At 41.5% G+C, this 18,951-nt stretch overlaps 1 protein-coding gene across 3 annotated transcripts in view; it reads left to right on the plus strand.

Annotated features, from left to right (window-relative positions):
- LOC311134369 (RNA-binding protein Raly-like) overlaps positions 1-18,608 on the plus strand; it is a 201,572-nt gene extending 182,964 nt beyond the window's left edge. For all 3 annotated transcript variants that reach the window (XM_084168023.1, XM_084168025.1, XM_084168024.1), the window contains 2 exons: positions 16,081-16,217; positions 17,579-18,608. In XM_084168023.1, coding sequence (XP_084024149.1) covers positions 16,081-16,217; positions 17,579-17,599 — 158 coding nt within the window. In that variant the 3' untranslated portion in view covers positions 17,600-18,608. The remainder of the gene's footprint in view (positions 1-16,080; positions 16,218-17,578) is intronic.
- The last annotated feature ends 343 nt before the right edge of the window (positions 18,609-18,951 follow it).

Raw genomic sequence — 18,951 nt, forward strand, 5'->3', positions numbered from 1 at the left:
GACATAAAAGACTGTAAAAAACATCAGGGAATCAGCTCCAATTGATTTTAATTTAAGAAATCTGTTCCCAAGTAGGCCTTTTCCCATGCAAAATAGAGACAAGTGATCATATACAAATCTAAACAAGGTTTGAAATGATTGTTTTAGTCAAACATATGTTTGGGCTTCTTGTGGTCAATTTGCCACCTACAAATAATTTGTAATTATGTTCCGACCATCCGCTCAAGAAAAAATCGTCCCATGGCTGAATCTAGTTGATGATCCCTGGTGTAGGATTTAGGGGACAATTTTGGGATTTGTATTTATTAGGGATCCCCATTAGCTGTTGCCAAGGCAGCAGCTACTCTTCATGGGGTCCAAACACATTAAGGCACTTACATTACATATAAAACAAAATATAAAACAGTACATCATTTAACATTATTACACCACTACATATCTACAATACAACATTTATAATACTACCATACAACAATATTACAATGTACGTGTGTGTAGAGTGCTGACAAGCATGCTAGCGCTTGTATTCGTGTGTCTGTACCTTTTTGTGTGTCTCTTCACAGCACCCGCTGTTCCATAAAGCGTATTTTTACCTTTTTTTTTTTCAATCTGATTCTACTGCTTGCATCAGTTTCCTGATGTGGAATAGAGTTCCATGTAGTCATGGCTCTATGTAGTACTGTGGCCTTCCATAGTCTGTTCTGGACTTGGGGATTGTGAAGAGACCTCTGTTGGCATGTCTTGTGGAGTACGCATGCGTGTCCGAACTGTGTGCTAGTAGTTTAAACAGACAGCTTGGTACATTCAGCTTGTCAACACTTCTTACAAAAACAAGTAGTGATAAAGTCAATCTCTCCTCCACTTTGAGCAATGAGAGATTAACATTGTTAGCTCCCCGTGTACTTTTAAGGGCCAGCCGTGCTGCCCTGTTCTGAGCCAATTGTAAGTTTCCTAAGTACCTCTTTGTGGCACCTGACCACACGACTGAACAGTAGTCCAGGTGCGACAAAACTAGGGCCTGTAGGACCTGTCTTGTTGATAGTGTTTTTAAGAAGGCAGAGCAGCGCTTTATTATGGACAGACTACTCCCCATCTTAGCTACTGTTGTATCAATATGTTTTGACCATGACAGTTTACAATCCAGGGTTACTCCAAGCAGTTTAGTCACGTCAACTTGCTCAATTTCCACATTATTCATTACAAGATTTAGTTGAGGTTTGGGGTTTAGTGAATGATTTGTTCCAAATACAATGATTTTAGTTTTTGAAACATGAAGGACTAACTTATTCCTTGCCAACCATTCTGAAACTAACTGCAGCTCTTTGTTAAGTGTTGCAGTCATTTCAGTCGCTGTAGTAGCTGACGTGTATAGTGTTGAGTCATCCGCATACATAGACACACTGGCTTTACTCAAAGCCAGTGGCATATCATTAATAAAGATAGAAAAAAGTAAGGGACCTAGACAGCTGCCCTGGGAAATTCCTGATTCTACCTGGATTATGTTGGAAATGCTCCCATTAAAGAACACCCTCTGTGTTCTGTTAGACAGGTCACTTTTTATCCACAATATAGCAGGGGGTGTAAAGCCATAACACATACGTTTTTCCAGCAGCAGACTATGATCGATAATGTCAAAAGCCGCACTGAAGTCTAACAAATCAGCCCCCAAAATATTTTTATCATCGATTTCTCTCAGCCAATCATCAGTCATTTGTGTAAGTGCTGTGCTTGTTGAATGTCCTTCCCTATAAGCATGCTGAAAGTCTGTTTTCAATTTGTTTACTGTAAAATAGCATTGTGTCTGGTCAAACACAATTGTTTCCAAAAGTTTACTAAGGGTTGGTAACATTATACATTTTACATTTTAGTCATTTAGCAGACGCTCTTATCCAGATTAGTTAGTGAGTGCATACATTTTCATACTGGCTGATTGGTTCGGCTATTTGAGCCAGTAAAGGGGGCTTTACTATTCTTAGGTAACGGAATGACTTTTGCTTCCCTCCAGGCCTGAGGGCATACACTTTCTAGTAGGCTTAAATTTAAGATATGGCAAATAGGAGTGGCAATATCGTCCGCTATTATCCTCAGTAATTTTCCATCCAGGTTGTCAGACCCTGGCGGCTTGTCATTGTTGACAGACAACCATTTTTTCACCTCTTCCAGACTCACTTTACGGAATTCAAAAGTACAATGCTTGTCTTCATAAGTGGATCAGATATACAGTGGGGAAAAAAAGTATTTAGTCAGCCATCAATTGTGCAAGTTCTCCCACTTAAAAAGATGAGAGAGGCCTGTAATTTTCATCATAGGTACACGTCAACTATGACAGACAAAAATAGAAAAAAAAATCCAGAAAATCACATTGTAGGATTTTTAATGAATTTATTGGCATATGATGGTGGAAAATAAGTATTTGGTCAATAACAAAAGTTTCTCAATACTTTGTTATATACCCTTTGTTGGCAATGACACAGGTCAAACGTTTTCTGTAAGTCTTCACAAGGTTTTCACACACTGTTGCTGGTATTTTGGCCCATTCCTCCATGCAGATCTCCTCTAGAGCAGTGATGTTTTGGGGCTGTCGCTGGGCAACACAGACTTTCAACTCCCTCCAAATATTTTCTATGGGGTTGAGATCTGGAGACTGGCTAGGCCACTCCAGGACCTTGAAATGCTTCTTACGAAGCCACTCCTTCGTTGCCCAGGCGGTGTGTTTGGGATCATTGTCATGCTGAAAGACCCAGCCACGTTTCATCTTCAATGCCCTTGCTGATGGAAGGAGGGTTTCACTCAAAATCTCACGATACATGGCCCCATTCATTCTTTCCTTTACACGGATCAGTCGTCCTGGTCCCTTTGCAGAAAAACAGCCCCAAAGCATGATGTTTCCAACCCCATGCTTCACAGTAGGTATGGTGTTCTTTGGATGCAACTCAGCATTCTTTGTCCTCCAAACATGACGAGTTGAGTTTTTACCAAAAAGTTATATTTTGGTTTCATCTGACCATATGACATTCTCCCAATCCTCTTCTGGATCATCCAAATACACTTCAGACGGGCCTGGACATGTACTGGCTTAAGCAGGGGGACACGTCTCGCACTGCAGGATTTGAGTCCCTGGCGGCGTAGTGTGTTACTGATGGTTGGCTTTGTTACTTTGGTCCCAGCTCTCAGCAGGTCATTCACTAGGTCCCCCCGTGTGGTTCTGGGATTTTTGCTCACCGTTCTTGTGATCATTTTGACCCCACGGGGTGAGATCTTGCATGGAGCCCCAGATCGAGGGAGATTATCAGTGGTCTTGTATGTCTTCCATTTCCTAATAATTGCTCCCACAGTTGATTTCTTCAAACCAAGCTGCTTACCTGTTGCAGATTCAGTCTTCCCAGCCTGGTGCAGGTCTACAATTTTGTTTTTGGTGTCCTTTGACAGCTCTTTGGTCTTGGCCATTGTGAAGTTTGGAGTGTGACTGTTTGAGGTTGTGGACAGGTGTCTTTTATACTGATAACAAGTTCAAACAGGTGCCATTAATACAGGTAACGAGTGGAGGACAGAGGAGCCTCTTAAAGAAGAAGTTACAGGTCTGTGAGAGCCAGAAATCTTGCTTGTTTGTAGGTGACCAAATACTTATTTTCCACCATAATTTGCAAATAAATTCATTAAAAATCCTACAATGGGATTTTCTGGATTTTTTTTTCTCAATTTGTCTGTCATAGTTGACGTGTACATATGATGAAAATTACAGGCCTCTCTCATCTTTTTAAGTGGGAGAACTTGCACAATTGGTGGCTGACTAAATACTTTTTTGCCCCACTGTACTTGGATGTGTAGTGTCAGCGTTTGATGCTGGTATGTCATGCCTAAATTTGCTAATCCTGCCAATGAAAAAAAGTATTAAAGTAGTTGGCAATATCAATGGGTTTGTAATGAATGAACCATCTGATTCAATAAATGATGGAGCAGAGTTTGCCTTTTTGCCTAAAATTTCATTTAAGGTGCTCCAAAGCTTTTTACTATCGTTCTTTCTATAGTATAGTTTCTTATTTTTATCTAGTTTAGTCACATGATTTCTCAATTTTGCAGTAAGTTTACCAATCGGTTGTGCTGCCAGACTTATTTGCCATACCTTTTGCCTCATCCCTCTCAACCATACCATTCAATTCCTCATCAATCCAAGGGTATTTAACAGTTTTTCGGTCATTGAGTGGGCAGCTTGATGAAAGCCAGTCAATATTGAATTCACCCAGAAAATATACCTCTCTGTTGTTATCACATACATTATCAAGCATTTCACACATATTATCCAGATACTGACTGTTAGCACTTGGTGGTCTAGAGCAGCTTCCCACAAGAATGGGCTTTAGGTGAGGATGATGAACCTGCAGCCATATTACTTCAACAGTATTTAACATGAGATCCTCTCTTTACAGTAATGTGATTCTGAATATAGACCGCAACACCGCCCCCATTGGCTTTTCTGGCTTTTCGGTAGATGTTATAACCACGTATTGCTACCACTGTATCATCAAAGGTATTATTTAAGTGAGTTTCAGAGAGAGTCAGAATATGAAATGTCATCAGTTAAAAGCAAGTTATGGACTTCATGAACCTTGTTTCTTAGGCTACATATCTTAATATGGGCTATTTTTAGCACTTTTCTGGATTGCTTGATTGTTTTTAATGCTTTACCGGGAAGCTTATCAGAAGTAGACTTGCTCACGTTGATAGTGCAAGGTGAGCTGCACACAGTGGACTTCCTACTAGGGTACCCCGCTTCAGTGCTAACAGTATAACTCTGGTTCATAGGCACATGATTACTGCATACAATAGCTGTAGGATCAACATACAGTTGAAATCGGAAGTTTACATACACTTAGGTTGGAGTCATTAAAACTCGTTTTTCAACCACTCCACACATTTCTTGTTACCAAACTATACTTTTGGCAAGTCGGTTAGGACATCTCCTTTGTGCATGACACAAGTAATTTTTACAACAATTGTTTACAGACAGATTATTTCACTTATAATTCACTGTATCACAATTCCAGTGGGTCAGAAGTTTATATACATTAAGTTGACTGTGCCTTTAAACAGCTTGGAAAATTCCAGAAAATGAAGTCATGGCTTTAGAAGCTTCTGATAGGCTAATTGACATAATTTGAGTCAATTGGAGGTGTACCTGTGGATGTATTTCAAGGCCTACCTTAAAACTCAGTAGCTCTTTGCTTGACATCATGGGAAAATCAAAAGAAATCAGCCAAGACCTCAGAATTGTTTTTTAGACCTCCACAAGTCTGGTTCATCCTTGGGAGCAATTTCCAATGCCTGAAGGTACCACGTTCATCTGTACAAACAATAGTACGCCAGTATAAACACCATGGGACCACGCAGCCGTCATACCGCTCAGGAAGGAGATGTGTTCTGTCTCCTAGAGATGAACGTACTTTGGTGCAAATCAATCCCAGAACAACAGCAAAGGATCTTGTGAAGATGCTAGAGGAAACCGGTACAAAAGTATCTATATCCACAGTAAAACTAGTCCTATATCGACATAACCTGAAAGGCCGCTCAGCAAGGAAGAAGCAACTGCTCCAAAACCGCCATAAAAAAGCCAGACTACGGTTTGCAACTGCACATGGGGACAAAGATCGTACTTTTTGGAGAAATGTCCTCTGGTCTGATGAAACAAAAATAGAATTGTTTGGCCATAATGACCATCGTTATGTTTGGAGGAAAAAGGGGGCTGCTTGCAAGCTGAAGAACACCATCCCAACCGTGAAGCACGGGGGTGGCAGCATCATGCTGTGGGGGTGCTTTGCTGCAGGAGGGACTGGTGCACTTCACAAAATAGATGGCATCATGAGGAAGGAGAATTATGTGGATATATTGAAGCAACATCTCAAGACATCAGTCAGGAAGTTAAACTTGGTCGCAAATGGGTCTTCCAAATGGACAATGACCCCAAGCATACTTCCAAAGTTGTGGAAAAATGGCTTAAGGACATCAAAGTCAAGGTATTGGAGTGGCCATCACAAAGCCCTGACCTCAATCCTTTAGAAAGTTTGTGGGCAGAACTGAAAAAGCGTTTGCGAGCAAGGAGGCCTACAAACCGGACTCAGTTACACCAGCTCTGTCTGGAGGAATGGGCCAAAATCCACCCAAATTATTGTGGGAAGCTTGTGGAAGGCTACCCGAAATGTTTGACCCAAGTTAAACAATTTTAAGTAAATGCTACCAAATACTAATTGAGTGAATGTGATGAAAGAAATAAAAGCTGAAATAAATCACTCTCTACTATTATTCTGACGTTTCACATTCTTAAAATAAAGTGGTGATCCTAACTGACCTAAAACAGGGAATTTTTACTAGGATTAAATGTCGGGAATTGTGAAAACTTAGTTTAATTGTATTTGGCTAAGGTGTATGTAAACTTCCGACTTCAACTGTAGGTATTCAAGGCAGTTAGGGGGATACAGTGCATTCAGAAAGTATTCAGACCCCTTGACCTTTTCTACATTGTGTTACATTACAGCCTTATTCTAAAATGGATTAAATTATTTTTTCCCCGTTAATATACACACACTACCCCATAATGAGGAAGAAACAAACAGGTTTCTGGAACTTTTTGCAAATTAACTACAAATAAAAAACTGAAATCACATTTACATAAGTATTCAGACCATTTACTCAGTACTTTGTTGAAGCACCTTTGGCAGCGATTACAGCCTCGAGTCTTCTTGGGTATAACGCTACAAGCTTGGCATACCTGTATTTGTGGAGTTTCTCCCATTCTTCTCTGCAGATCCTCTTAAGCTCTGTCAGGTTGGATGTGGAGAGTCGCTGCACAACTATTTTCATTCCACATATGCTGAGCACTTGTTGGCTGCTTTTCCTTCACTCTGCCGTCCGACTCATCCCAAACCATCTCAATTGGGTTGAGGTCGGGGGATTGTGGAAGCCAGGCCATCTGATGCAGCACTCCATCACTCTCCTTCTTGGTCAAATAGCCCTTACACTGCATGGAGGTGTTTTGGTCATTGTCATGTTGAAAAACAAATGATAGTCCCACTAAGCCCAAACCAGATGGGATGGCATATCGCTGTGGTAGCCATGCTGGTTAAGTGTGCCTTGTATTTTAAATAAATCACAGACCGTGTCACCAGCAAAGCACCCCCACACCATCACACCTCCTCCATGCTTTACAGTGGGAAATACACATGCAGAGATCATTGTTCATCCACACCGCGTCTCACAAAGCCACGGCGGTTTTAAACAAAAATCGCAAATTTGGACTCCAGACCAAAGGACATATTTCCACCGGTCTAATGTGCATTTCTCGTGTTTCTTGGCCCAAGCAGGTCTCTTCTTCTTATTGGTGTCCTTTAGTAGTGGTTTCTTTGCAGCAATTCGACAATGAAGGCCTGATTCACACAGTCTCCTCTGAACAGTTGATTTTGAGATGTTTCTGTTACTTGAACTCTGCGAAGCATTTATTTGGGCTGCAATTTCTGAGAATGGTAACTCTAATGAACTTATCCTCTGCAGCAGAGGTAACTCTGGGTCTTCCATTCCTGTGGCAGTCCTCATGAGAACCAGTTTCATCATAGCGCTTGATGTTTTTTGTGACTGCACTTGAAAACGTTCAAAGTTCTTGAAATGTTCCGTATTGACTGACCTTTATGTCTTGAAGACAGTTTTTTCTCTTTGCTTATTTGAGCTGTTCTTGCCATAATAGACTTGGTCTTTTACCAAATAGGGCTATCTTCTGTACTCCCCTTGTCACAACACAACTGATTGGGTCAAACGCATTAAGAAGGAAAGAAATTCCACAAATTAACTTTTAAGAAGGCAGTCCTGTTAATTGAAATGCATTCCATGTGACTACCTCATGAAGCTGGTTGAGAGAATGCCAAGAGTGTGCAAAGTTGTCATCAAGGAAAAGGGTGGCTATTTGACTTATTCCACATTTTGTTGTTACAACCGGAATTAAACATTTAAATTGAGATTTTGTGTCATTGGCCTACACACAATACCCCAAAATGTTAGTGGAATTATGTTTTTAGAAATTAGTAAATAATGAAAAGCTGAAATGTCTTGAGTCAATAAGTATTCAACCCCTAGGCCTCCCGAGTGGTGCAGCGGTCTAAGGCGCTGCATCGCAGTGCTAGAGGCGTCGCTACAGACCTGGGTTCGATCCCAGTCTGTATTGCAGCCGGCCGCGACCGGGAGACCCATGACCCGTGAGGCGGCGCACAATTGGCCCAGCGACACATTGTGGCAGGCCGGGCGCATGCACGCTGACCTCAGCGTATGGTGTTTCCTCCGACACATTGGTGCGGCTGGCTTCCGGGTTAAGTGAGTCAAGAAGCAGTGCCGCTTGGCAGGGCCGTGTTTCGGAGGACGCATGGCTCTCGACCTTCGCATCTCCCGAGTCCGTACGGGAGGTGCAGCGATGGGAGAAGACTGTAAATTGGGGAGAGAGCGGGGTAAAAAGTACCAAAAATATATATGCATTCAATCACTTTGCAAGCCTAAATAAGTTCAGGAATGGAAATGTGCTTCATAAGTTGCATGGACTCACTCTGTGTGCAATAATGACTGCTTCATCTCTGTACCCCACACATACAATTATCTATAAGGTCCCTCAATCAAGCAATACATTTCAAACACAGATTCAACCACAAAGACCAGGGAGGTTTTCCATTCCTCGCAAAGAAGGGCACCTATTGGTAGATGGGATTTTTTTTTTTACAAAAGCAGACATTGACAATACCTTTTGAGAATGGTGATGTTATTAATTACACTTTGGATGGTGTATCAATACACCCAGTCACTACAAAGATATAAGCATCCTTCCTAACTCGGTTGCCGGAGAGGAAGGAAACCGCTCAGGGATTTCACCATGACTTTAAAACAGAGTTTAATGAATGTAATGGGAGAGAACTGAGGATGGATCAACATTGTAGTTACTCCACAATACTAACCTAAATGACAGAGTGAAAAGAAGGAAGCCTGTACAGAATACAAATATTTCAGAACATGCATCCTGATTGCAACAACGCACTAAAGTAAAACTGGAAAAAATGTGGCAAAGAAATTAACAGTATGTCCTGAATAAAAATCGTTATGTTTGGGGCAAATCCAACACATTACATGGTTGTGGCTCTATCATGTTATGGGTATGCTTGTCATCGGCAAAGACTAGGGAGTTTTTTAGGATAAAAATAAACGGAATAGAGCACAGGCAAAATCCTAGAGGAAACCCTGGTTCAGTCTCCTTTCCAACTGACACCGGGACACAAATATACCTTTCAGCAGGACAATAACCTAAAACACAAGGCCAAATAAAACTGGAGTTGCTTACCAAGACAACATTGAATCTTCCTGAGTGGCTTACTTACAGTTTTGACTTAAATTGGCTTGAAAATCTATGGCAAGACTTGAAAATGGCTGTATAGCAATGATCAACAACCAACTTGACAGAGCTTTAAGAATCGGAAAAATAATAATGTGCAAAAATTGTACAATCCAGGTGTGCAAAGCTCTTAGAGACTTACCCAGAAAGACTCACAGCTGTAATCACTGCCAAAGGTGATTCTAAGATTTATTGCCTCAGGGGCGTGAATACTTACGTAAATTAGCTATTACTGTATTTCATTTTCAATAAATGTAGAAAATGTTCTGAACATGTTTCCACTTTGTCATTATGGGGTATTGTGTGTAGATGGGTGTGATCAATTTAATAAATGTTGAATTCAGGCTGTAACAGAACATTTGGAATAAGTCAAGGGGTATGAATACTTTCTGAAGGCACTGTGTGTGTGTGTGTGTGTGTGTGTATGTATGTGTGTGTGTGTGTGTGTGTGTGTGTATATATATGTGTGTGTGTGTGTGTGTGTGTGTGTGTGTGTGTGTGTGTGTGTGTATATATATATATATATATATATATATATATATATATATATATATATATATTACACACACACACACACACAAAGTTGAGAATAATAATAATGATATTTGTGTGTCAATGTATAAAATGTACAATTAAATGCTGCATCATAGAGCAGCTGGTGAATTTGGAGTTTGGCAATGGCTTTCTTTTGGAGTGACAGCTGTTTTAGTGAAGGTACGATGCTTTGGGCTGATGGTGGAACGGACTAGTTATCTGCTTCTGCTTCGATTCAGGATGCGATGCTGCAAAGGAGTGATGTCAGGGGTGGCTGGCGTTTCCGGGTATGGGGTCTAGGGTGTCGGGTGGCTTGAAAGGTGCTTTGGGTCAGAGGTCTGGTAGCTTGAGTGGTGCTCAGGGTCGGCGTCAGGGTGTCCTCTGGACAACCTCAAGCGTTCCCCTGTCCTCTTCAAGCTGGGTGTTCTCTTCCTCTCCCTTGTCCTGTCCTGTCCCTGTCTGTCATATTCCCACTTGTGGGATGTGATTTTACAAATGGGTCAATGAATGACATGATTGGGTATCTGTCTCTCGGGTTTCTAAATGTTTCATCTTCTACAAAATGATCAAAAAAACGAATTACCTTAAGCACTTCTCTCTCCATTTTTCTAACACACACACACACACACACACACAACGTAGCTTGTGGCTAGGTAGAAATGTGACCTATCTTCATTTTATAGCCTATTAACCAACCTGGCATCTTAACCTGTACTGCAACAAATTTCCATGCTGCATTTTTTGAATTCTGTTCATGGTATACATCAGAAGTTGTATCGCACATCGCTGGGTACACAGACAAAATTAGGCTCTCCATGTTTTTGCGTGATCTTGACTGTGAAGATGCGGAGCATGGATTGCGACAATTGCGTATAATTTACAGTACGGCAACGTGATGATGCAAGCTGTGTGCACGCAGCGTAAGCCTTAAACTTCTGTCTGCCCCGCAGACCCAGGCCCTGTAATGGGCAGCCCGTTGGTTCCTCCAGCTTCACAGCGGGGAGTGGGCAACACGCTGGCTTTATGGGACCTAAACCCTCGGCAACGCGGCAGACTGCCAATACCCAGGTTAGGCCCCTGAACCAGGGCAGACCTGGAGGAAAACTGTATTTCGCTGCAGCCGTAGTAATGTTCTGCCCTCCCAACCTAGGGCGCAGCCTTAAGCAGCAGAGGAGGATAGTGTGCAAAGCCTACGGCTTCCTTGCCCTACACGCTCTCTCTGGTTTAACATGAGCCATTCCTCCCCCTCTTCGCCTTGCGGAGGCACGTCTGCAAAAAAATAAATAAAATATATATATATATATATATATATATATATATATATACAGTATCTCACAAAAGTGAGTACACCCCTCACATTTTTGTAAATATTTGATTATATCTTTTCATGTGACAACGCTGGAGAAATGACACTTTGCTACAATGTAAAGTAGTGAGTGTACAGCTTGTATAACAGTGTACATTTGCTGTCCCCTCAAAATAACTCAACACACAGCCATTAATGTCTAAACCACTGGCAACAAAAGTGAGTACACCCCTATGTGAAAATGTCCAAATTGGGCCCAATTAGCCATTTTCCCTCCCCGGTGTCATGTGACTCGTTAGTGTTACAAGGTCTCAGGAGTGAATGGGGAACAGGTGTGTTAAATTTGGTGTCATCGCTCTCACACTCCCTCATACTGGTCACTGGAAGTTCAACATGGCACCTCATGGCAAAGAACTCCCTGAAGATCTGAAAAAAATAAGTGTTGCTCTACATAAAGATGGCCTGGGCTATAAGAAGATTGCCAAGACCCTGAAACTGAGCTGCAGCACAGTGGCCAAGACCATACAGCGGTTTAACAGGACAGGTTCCACTCTTAATCCCTACTGATTCTTATCAAAGTAGTGAAGTGGAGGTATACGTTATATCAATTATGTAGTACAACAGAGAAATCATGCACAAAGTAGCCTACACAATTCGCAAAGCACGTGAAATATATTCACATGAGCACCACACACTAGTTTCAGCGGAGTATTATCTGCAGGCAGCAAGAGTGGGCAGCTCTCAACTGGTTTTGGCATGGAGCAGCTCACAGAAGAATGACATCGGTAGCCGGTAGGGTAGGAAAGACGTTTCAATTTATGATATCTACCAGTAAATGCTAACTAAGGCAACAATTGGTATGCAAAACAGGTATTTAAAAGTGTTGGTTAGTAGGCTATTTGTGATGCACAATTGTCATCATGTGCTTTTTGCATCAGGGGCGTAGACATGGATGGGCCTGGGTGGACAGAGACCCCACCCACTGAGGAGCCAGGCCCTGACAGGCCCACCCAATCAGAGTAATGTGGTTTAAGCATTGTTGTGGACTTAGACCATAAAAAAAAAAATATATATTTTAAAAAGTGTGGTTTTGAGAGTGAAAATCTTAAAAATCTATAGGAAAACTCATAACAAAAAAACATAGAAAAACGTAAGTTCTTTCACACAGGTTGCCTTTCCTTCGCTGGGCGGGCCATTTGGTAACTTGATGGCAAAATTAGAGTATACCCACTTCTCCAGTCACCACTACACCACTACATAAGGCCGATGGAAAGACAGCAGTCACAAAAAGCATGATGTTAAAGGATAAGCAGTCCATAAACACGGATATAATAAGCCAGTAGGTCCCAAACATAAGAATACAAAAACGCAACCATTAAGCATTTCCCAATCAAAATGTACAACTATAACTAAAACATTTCACGTTTAGCACACAAAGTAACCGGTGACCTAAAGTTTAAATTGGAACTGACAGCTTTTTAACTACTTTTCAGATATCAAACAAACAGACAATCATAATATCAGTCAAAAATATCAAATTCCCAGTTTATGCTACAAAACCAACTTTTCAATAGGTTTTAAAAATAGCTTCTATTTGACTCAACATTCCATGACGTACGCTAAGGCATTGTTGGCAGAATATATGGATGCAGTTCAATGCATGCTTAATTTAATTCACCAATACATTTCTTGGTAGTCCAAAAAAGAATGCTATCAGGTTGTAAATCACAGCTGGCCTGGTACATTGTTTGCTGCCACCATTCGGGATGCACTTTCAGTTTCAATGACTCAATATTCTGGACAAAAACTGACAAATTTAACTAAGGCTGGGAATGTCAATACAATCCAACTAGCAAGGGCAATGATCACAAGCCAGTTATAACATGGCTAATAGGCTAGCGTATCTATTCATGTAGCAAGCTAAAAACACGGAGCCTAACATTAGCTAGATAGCTAGCTAGTTGCTAGGAGGATGTCATGCCATTAGAGGAGTGGGTGAGTGACTGACTTTTTCCCCTCATCGTTTTTCGGTGGCTATTCACAGCTAGAGGTGCAGGTGTCATTTGGTTATCTAGCAAGAACTTCAGCGACTGTTATACAGTTAGCATATCTCTTGTGTTCGGAAATTCACTCTGCCTATTTACTTCCGATTTCAGAGCACTCTCATCTGAGTGTGCCAGAGCGCAGAACAACTGATGAATTTACGAACGTGCAACACCTTCGGAATATGACTGGTGTCAGTAAACGTAATAGTTAGTCAAGAACGCTCTAGATATAACATGTAAACAGCCTGCTACGTCGAGTAAAATGGTCAGAGTGAGGTGTTCTCTCATTTGTGTCTGGAAGTAGCTAGCAAGCAAGCTAGCCAACTTTAGCCAGTTAGCTTGGCTGCTTGGTTGGGACAAGCATGCATTGGCAGCAAGCTGAAAAAGGAAGAGGAGGCTACAATTCCCCATTATTTATCAGTGCAATTTTGACGGCCAACGAGCTGAAAAAGTTTGAGCGGGTTTATCTAATGTTCCTTCATTCGATTTTAGCTCATCTTGCTCTGGCTAGCATTAGTTGTTGATCTTGTTGTTGTTGATCTTGTTGTTGTTGATGTGCTTAACTGAGCAGGAGAGAGCCTACCTTTTCATGGTTGTTTGATCAATAGGACTGTAAAGTTCCCAAATGTAAGAGGACTCCCGTGGCTTTTGGTTAATGCTAAAGTAATGCTGTTGCAACTGCCTGTAAAAACACAGTCCAGTTTAAAGTGAATGATGGCAGGCCAGTGTGTCAAATGTTATTTTTTTTTTTTATAAAGGTGTACTGTAGCTCTGATTGGCTATAGTGCACCAGTCTGGGTAGACTCCGGTCCTGGACAAGACAGATGTTTTTATTCATTTTTATGTACTGCAGTGTCTATTAATTGTCCAAATGCAAATACCTTAGAATACATAATTCCCAAACATTCTAAGAATTTATGAAAACTTGAAAATGACCATATCTAAGTGGTCGCTTGTCAGATTTTTTTTTTTAACCCTTTTTCTCCCCAATTTCGATCTTGTCTCATCGCTGCAACTCCCCAACGGGCTTGGGAGGCGAAGGTCAAGTCATGCGTCCTCTGAAACATACAAACCGCGCTTCTTAACACCCACATGCTTAACCCGGAAGCCAGCCGCACCAATGTGTCGGAGGAAACTCCATTCAACTGACGACCGAGGTCAGCCTCCAGGCACCCGGCCCGCCACAAGGAGTCGCTAGAGTGCGATGAGCCAAGTAAAGCCCCCCCGGCCAAACCCTCCCCTAACCTGGACGACACTGGGCCAATTGTGCGTCACCCCATGGGACTCCCGACCACGACCGGTTGTGATACAGCCAGGGATCGAACCTGGGGCTGTAGTGACTCCTCTAGCAATGCGATGCAGTTCCTTAGACCACTGCGCCACTCGGGAGGCCCCAGATTAATTTTTTGTGTCATATTTTTCCTGGGGGTGTACAGTGCATTCGGAAAGTATTCAGATCCCTTGACTTTTTCCACATTTTGTTACGTAACAATCGTGTTCTAAAATTGATTAAATCGTTTTTTTCCCTCATCAATCTACACACAATTACCCCATAATGACAAAGCAAAAACAGGTCTTTAGAAATGTTTGCAAATGTATAAAAAAACAACAACTGAAATATCACATTTACATAAGTATACAGACGCTTTACTCAGTACTTTGTTGAAGCACCTTTGGCAGCGATTACAGCTGGACTCGCATTCTTCTGGTCTCAGTCTTGACTGGGTCTCGGACCCCTTGTCTCCCAATCGGTCTTGCTTTAGGTGGTCTCGAACACAACACTATGCTGTACCGTCTGCCCTTATGCCTGCAAAGCGAGTGAGTGGGCTTCACGCCCTGTCATTCGTACAATTGGCCCAGCGTCGTCCGGGTTTGGCTGGTGTAGGCCGTTATTGTAAATAAGAATTTGTTCTTAACTGACTTGCCTAGTTAAATAAAGGTTAAATAATAAATAAATAAATAAATAAATTTGTGCCTACAGTTTGCCCTGGGGTTCTCCTAGGTAATGGCCATATACTATAGTGAGACATCGAAACGAGTATTTGAAATAGAATGTAGGGTTACTTGCGTAACCCTGGTTTTATCAGAATATGAGTGAAATGTCTCACCACATTTCCCTGCTCGCAAGAGCAAGGAAGAGAGGCATGCTTGAGTGACGCCTAATAAGGAGTAGAGGGGCTCACCTCATTCGCCCCTCGACTGGTTGTGTGATTCGTTCTTCGAGCTGTCAGTGATCCACTGAACGAATCACATAGTGAGACATCTCACTCATATTCTCATAGAACCGGGGTTACGCAAGTAACCCTACGTTTCTATAGCTAAGCTTCATAGCTACAGCTTTAGTGTCTGTAATGTAGATCATTTCTTTTCAGCCTAGGAGGTTTTATTAAAAATAAAAGTAGGGAAAGAGACTATAGGTGAAAAAAAAAAAAATCTTTACTTTTCTTTTTGGGGGGAGGTATGTTAGAACATTTTGGTAGTTGTACATAACAAGAGCATGTATATTCATGGGCTGGCTTGGTGGTTTTGTAACAGTAGTCACTTATCTTCACAGATTTATCACTTGAGTGACTTTCGCACTTTGAACATCTGTTTCATATTTGCTATTACTGTCAATATCGTTCCATGTTGCTTTTACAGAGGCATTATCATGTTTTTGGAGGGCTTTGTTAGCCAAGTGTAGCCTCACAGCCTACATGAGGCCTAACTACTGTACCTCACAGAAACATAATATTGTTGCTGTAACTGCCTTACCTGCTTGGTTTTTGTGTGTGTGTGTGTAGAGCTACGGAAGGCAGAGGAGAGCCATAGCGAGGTGTCTCAGGACGAGTCATGCTCGGATACCGAGGACCTGGTAGACAAGACCCATAACAGTGATGAGGAGGACGGCACACCGGATGAGTGTGAAGATGACAACATGGTCAGTGTGTGTGTGCGCGTGCACGAGAGCATGTGTGCGTGAAGGCTGTATAGATGGTGGTGTGTGCATATGTTTGTGTGCTTGCCTTAGTATGAGGAAATATGTGTGTGTTTGTGCGTGTGTGTGTGTGTGTGTGTGTGTGTGAAGGAATATGTGTGTGGCCGTGTCCGAATACATATACTTGCATCCTAAATAGTAGGCCGTTTGAGTATGTGACATTTTTTTATTTTATAGAATGTGACATTAGGAAAATCTAGTATACTTTAAATGCCCGGATGTCATACTCATTTCGGCTTTGACAACAGCTGATCAATTAGATATGGGATGCGCTACCGAAATCAATGAAGAGCGGGAAACAATGCAATCGCGCATGACTCATTCTCAATACGCGAAAATATAACGTTTTATAGTATGTGAAATTTTAAAAATCCAGTATGCTTTAAATGCCAGGATGTTATACTCATTTTGGCTTTTCATCTAGTAGATTTCTCTGCACACTTTTCGGGAATTTCACAGCCACAATGCATTGGAAGGGGGGGGGGGGGCTGCGAGTTTTGATAGCTAGATCTCTTCAAGTAAACAACAAAACAACTTGAAAGATGGCGAATAGCAAAGCTTCTGTGGTGGTGTTCAAATCTAAATCGTTTTTGTTCTCCTTAAAATAATCACGATTATTTCATCGTAACGTTACATTTTTTAAAAACAGATCAGCATCCTGCCATGCTTTTAGCTAGCTACGTGCTTTAGTAGAAATACAAATATAACTGTTAGAACAGTAACATTAGCTACAGGGTTTCTTGCTTGCTGTTGAGTGACAACTTTTTTAACATTCGCTTAGTTATCTAGCTAGCTACTTGTTGTAAATACCAGGGCTTGTGTTCAAACTGTTGCAGGGTCTGATGACAAAACCAGGTATTTAATTCAGTGGCAAACACGGCAGGAGAAATACCGCAAAAAAAAAAGGTTTTGAGTAAGTCATGTGGCCATAGTTGCTAACGTTAGTAACACGGTAGCCTATGTTCCTATTTTCTACAGTGGTGCTGGTCCCACCACTTCTCTTTTCTTCTATATAGTTCTGATTTGTCATGTCAATTTATTTGTGTTGAGCTGATTGTAATGTTCATGCTATGCAATATTAGTTTCTACCTGAACGGTTACAGCCTGAGTGGGTCTAGTCTAGCTAGTTTTATTGCACATAACCTGTTATGGTGAAAGTAATGATAAGCTGCACTCACTACTGTTTCACCTTGGCACTCCAATTTGATAAAGTATGTGGCAGTCTAGCTATCTACAGAAAGTTCACACAATTCTACTTTGCTCATGTTTTGGTTAATGTTGTACTTCATCTTATGTCTTTTCAGGATCTACGTGAAGGAGTGTGAGCTGGAGGGGCAGCTAGCTGTCACCTCAACAAGCTTTCAGTCTCACTGCAGAATTAGACGTTCATCCACGTTCTCCAAATATCAGATTTCTAAGTGTTTTTTCCTACTGCTCTGTATCGTTCCATTTCAAGTTTAGGCACGCATTCCGAATGGTTAAGGTTTGAGATAGGGTTAAAACAAAAAATGTAAACCGGTGTCCATGACTGGGATTGAACATACGCCCATCCACCACCCCCATCCACAACACTCTAGCAAAACCCAAGCCTACTTGATGGTAAAAGCGCTCATGGTTGCCCCTTGTGGCCGGTTTTGAAGGCATTTCCCGATGTCTTCAGGACATGGATAGACGTCCAATTTCGACGTCAGTCATGAATGATCTCCCTGGTGACCTGCATGGGTGAAAAAGAAGTGGGAGAACCCAAAATAAACTGTATGCTACTGTATGTTATCTTGAAATTGATTGCTGTGCTGTACTTGGCTAATAAAGTTCCCGTTTTCTTTGAGAGCAACTTTCCCATCTATTTCCTATGCTTCACCGGCACATTCATGTAAGTGTGAAGATATACATGTTAGAAAGGTGCAAGTATTCCAGAGAAATGGACTGCAATTGGCATAACACCTTTTACAGGGCTTTACATGTAGTATGTTTGATGCTGAAAGCTATCCTTTTCCATATTTTTCAGGAGTTAAAAGCTCCCCCCACCGGAGTCAGCATGGCGGGAGGGGAGGCCGCATCCTGGGAGTGGTATGCAGTGATTGATGATGTGCTGGGGGGCTGCCACTCCAACACACCGGTCATCATCTCCTCATCCTCCCTAGGTGCAGCTGTGGGCTCCTCTCCCTTCCAGAAGGGTCCAGATGTGGATGTTGGAGAAGGATGTGAATGCCAGGGAGGCAAGCCTTATGGCCATTTTAGAGGCCATGATTAAGTAGTTTTATGCATTTTGTATGTATTTTATTTATAGCTATTATTTATGTATTTTGTACTGTTTTTGGTGAAGTCCTTTGTTTAAACCCAAAGTGGATTGCTGTTCTCAATGAAAAGTGTTTTTTGTTTGTAAAAAAATATATATATATACATATCGGTATATCTACTCTTGGTGTGTTTTACTTTCCCTGTTTCAACATAAATAAATGCACTCGCACATCTGAGCTATCTTGTTGCAGGTGCATGGTAACAATTAGATAAGTTGAAAGAAAAAATAAACCTGCACACTGCTCTTATAGTATCACTTTTTTATTGAAGCTTAGGTGTAGGCTTCTTGGCCTTCAGAGCTTTTTGCTCTACTAAACTAAATAAACCATCTTTGGTATAATAATATTAATAATAATACATTTAATTTCTATAGTGC

This window comes from Coregonus lavaretus, assembly GCF_964263955.1.
Source record: "Coregonus lavaretus genome assembly, chromosome: 8".
Lineage (NCBI taxonomy): Eukaryota > Metazoa > Chordata > Actinopteri > Salmoniformes > Salmonidae > Coregonus > Coregonus lavaretus.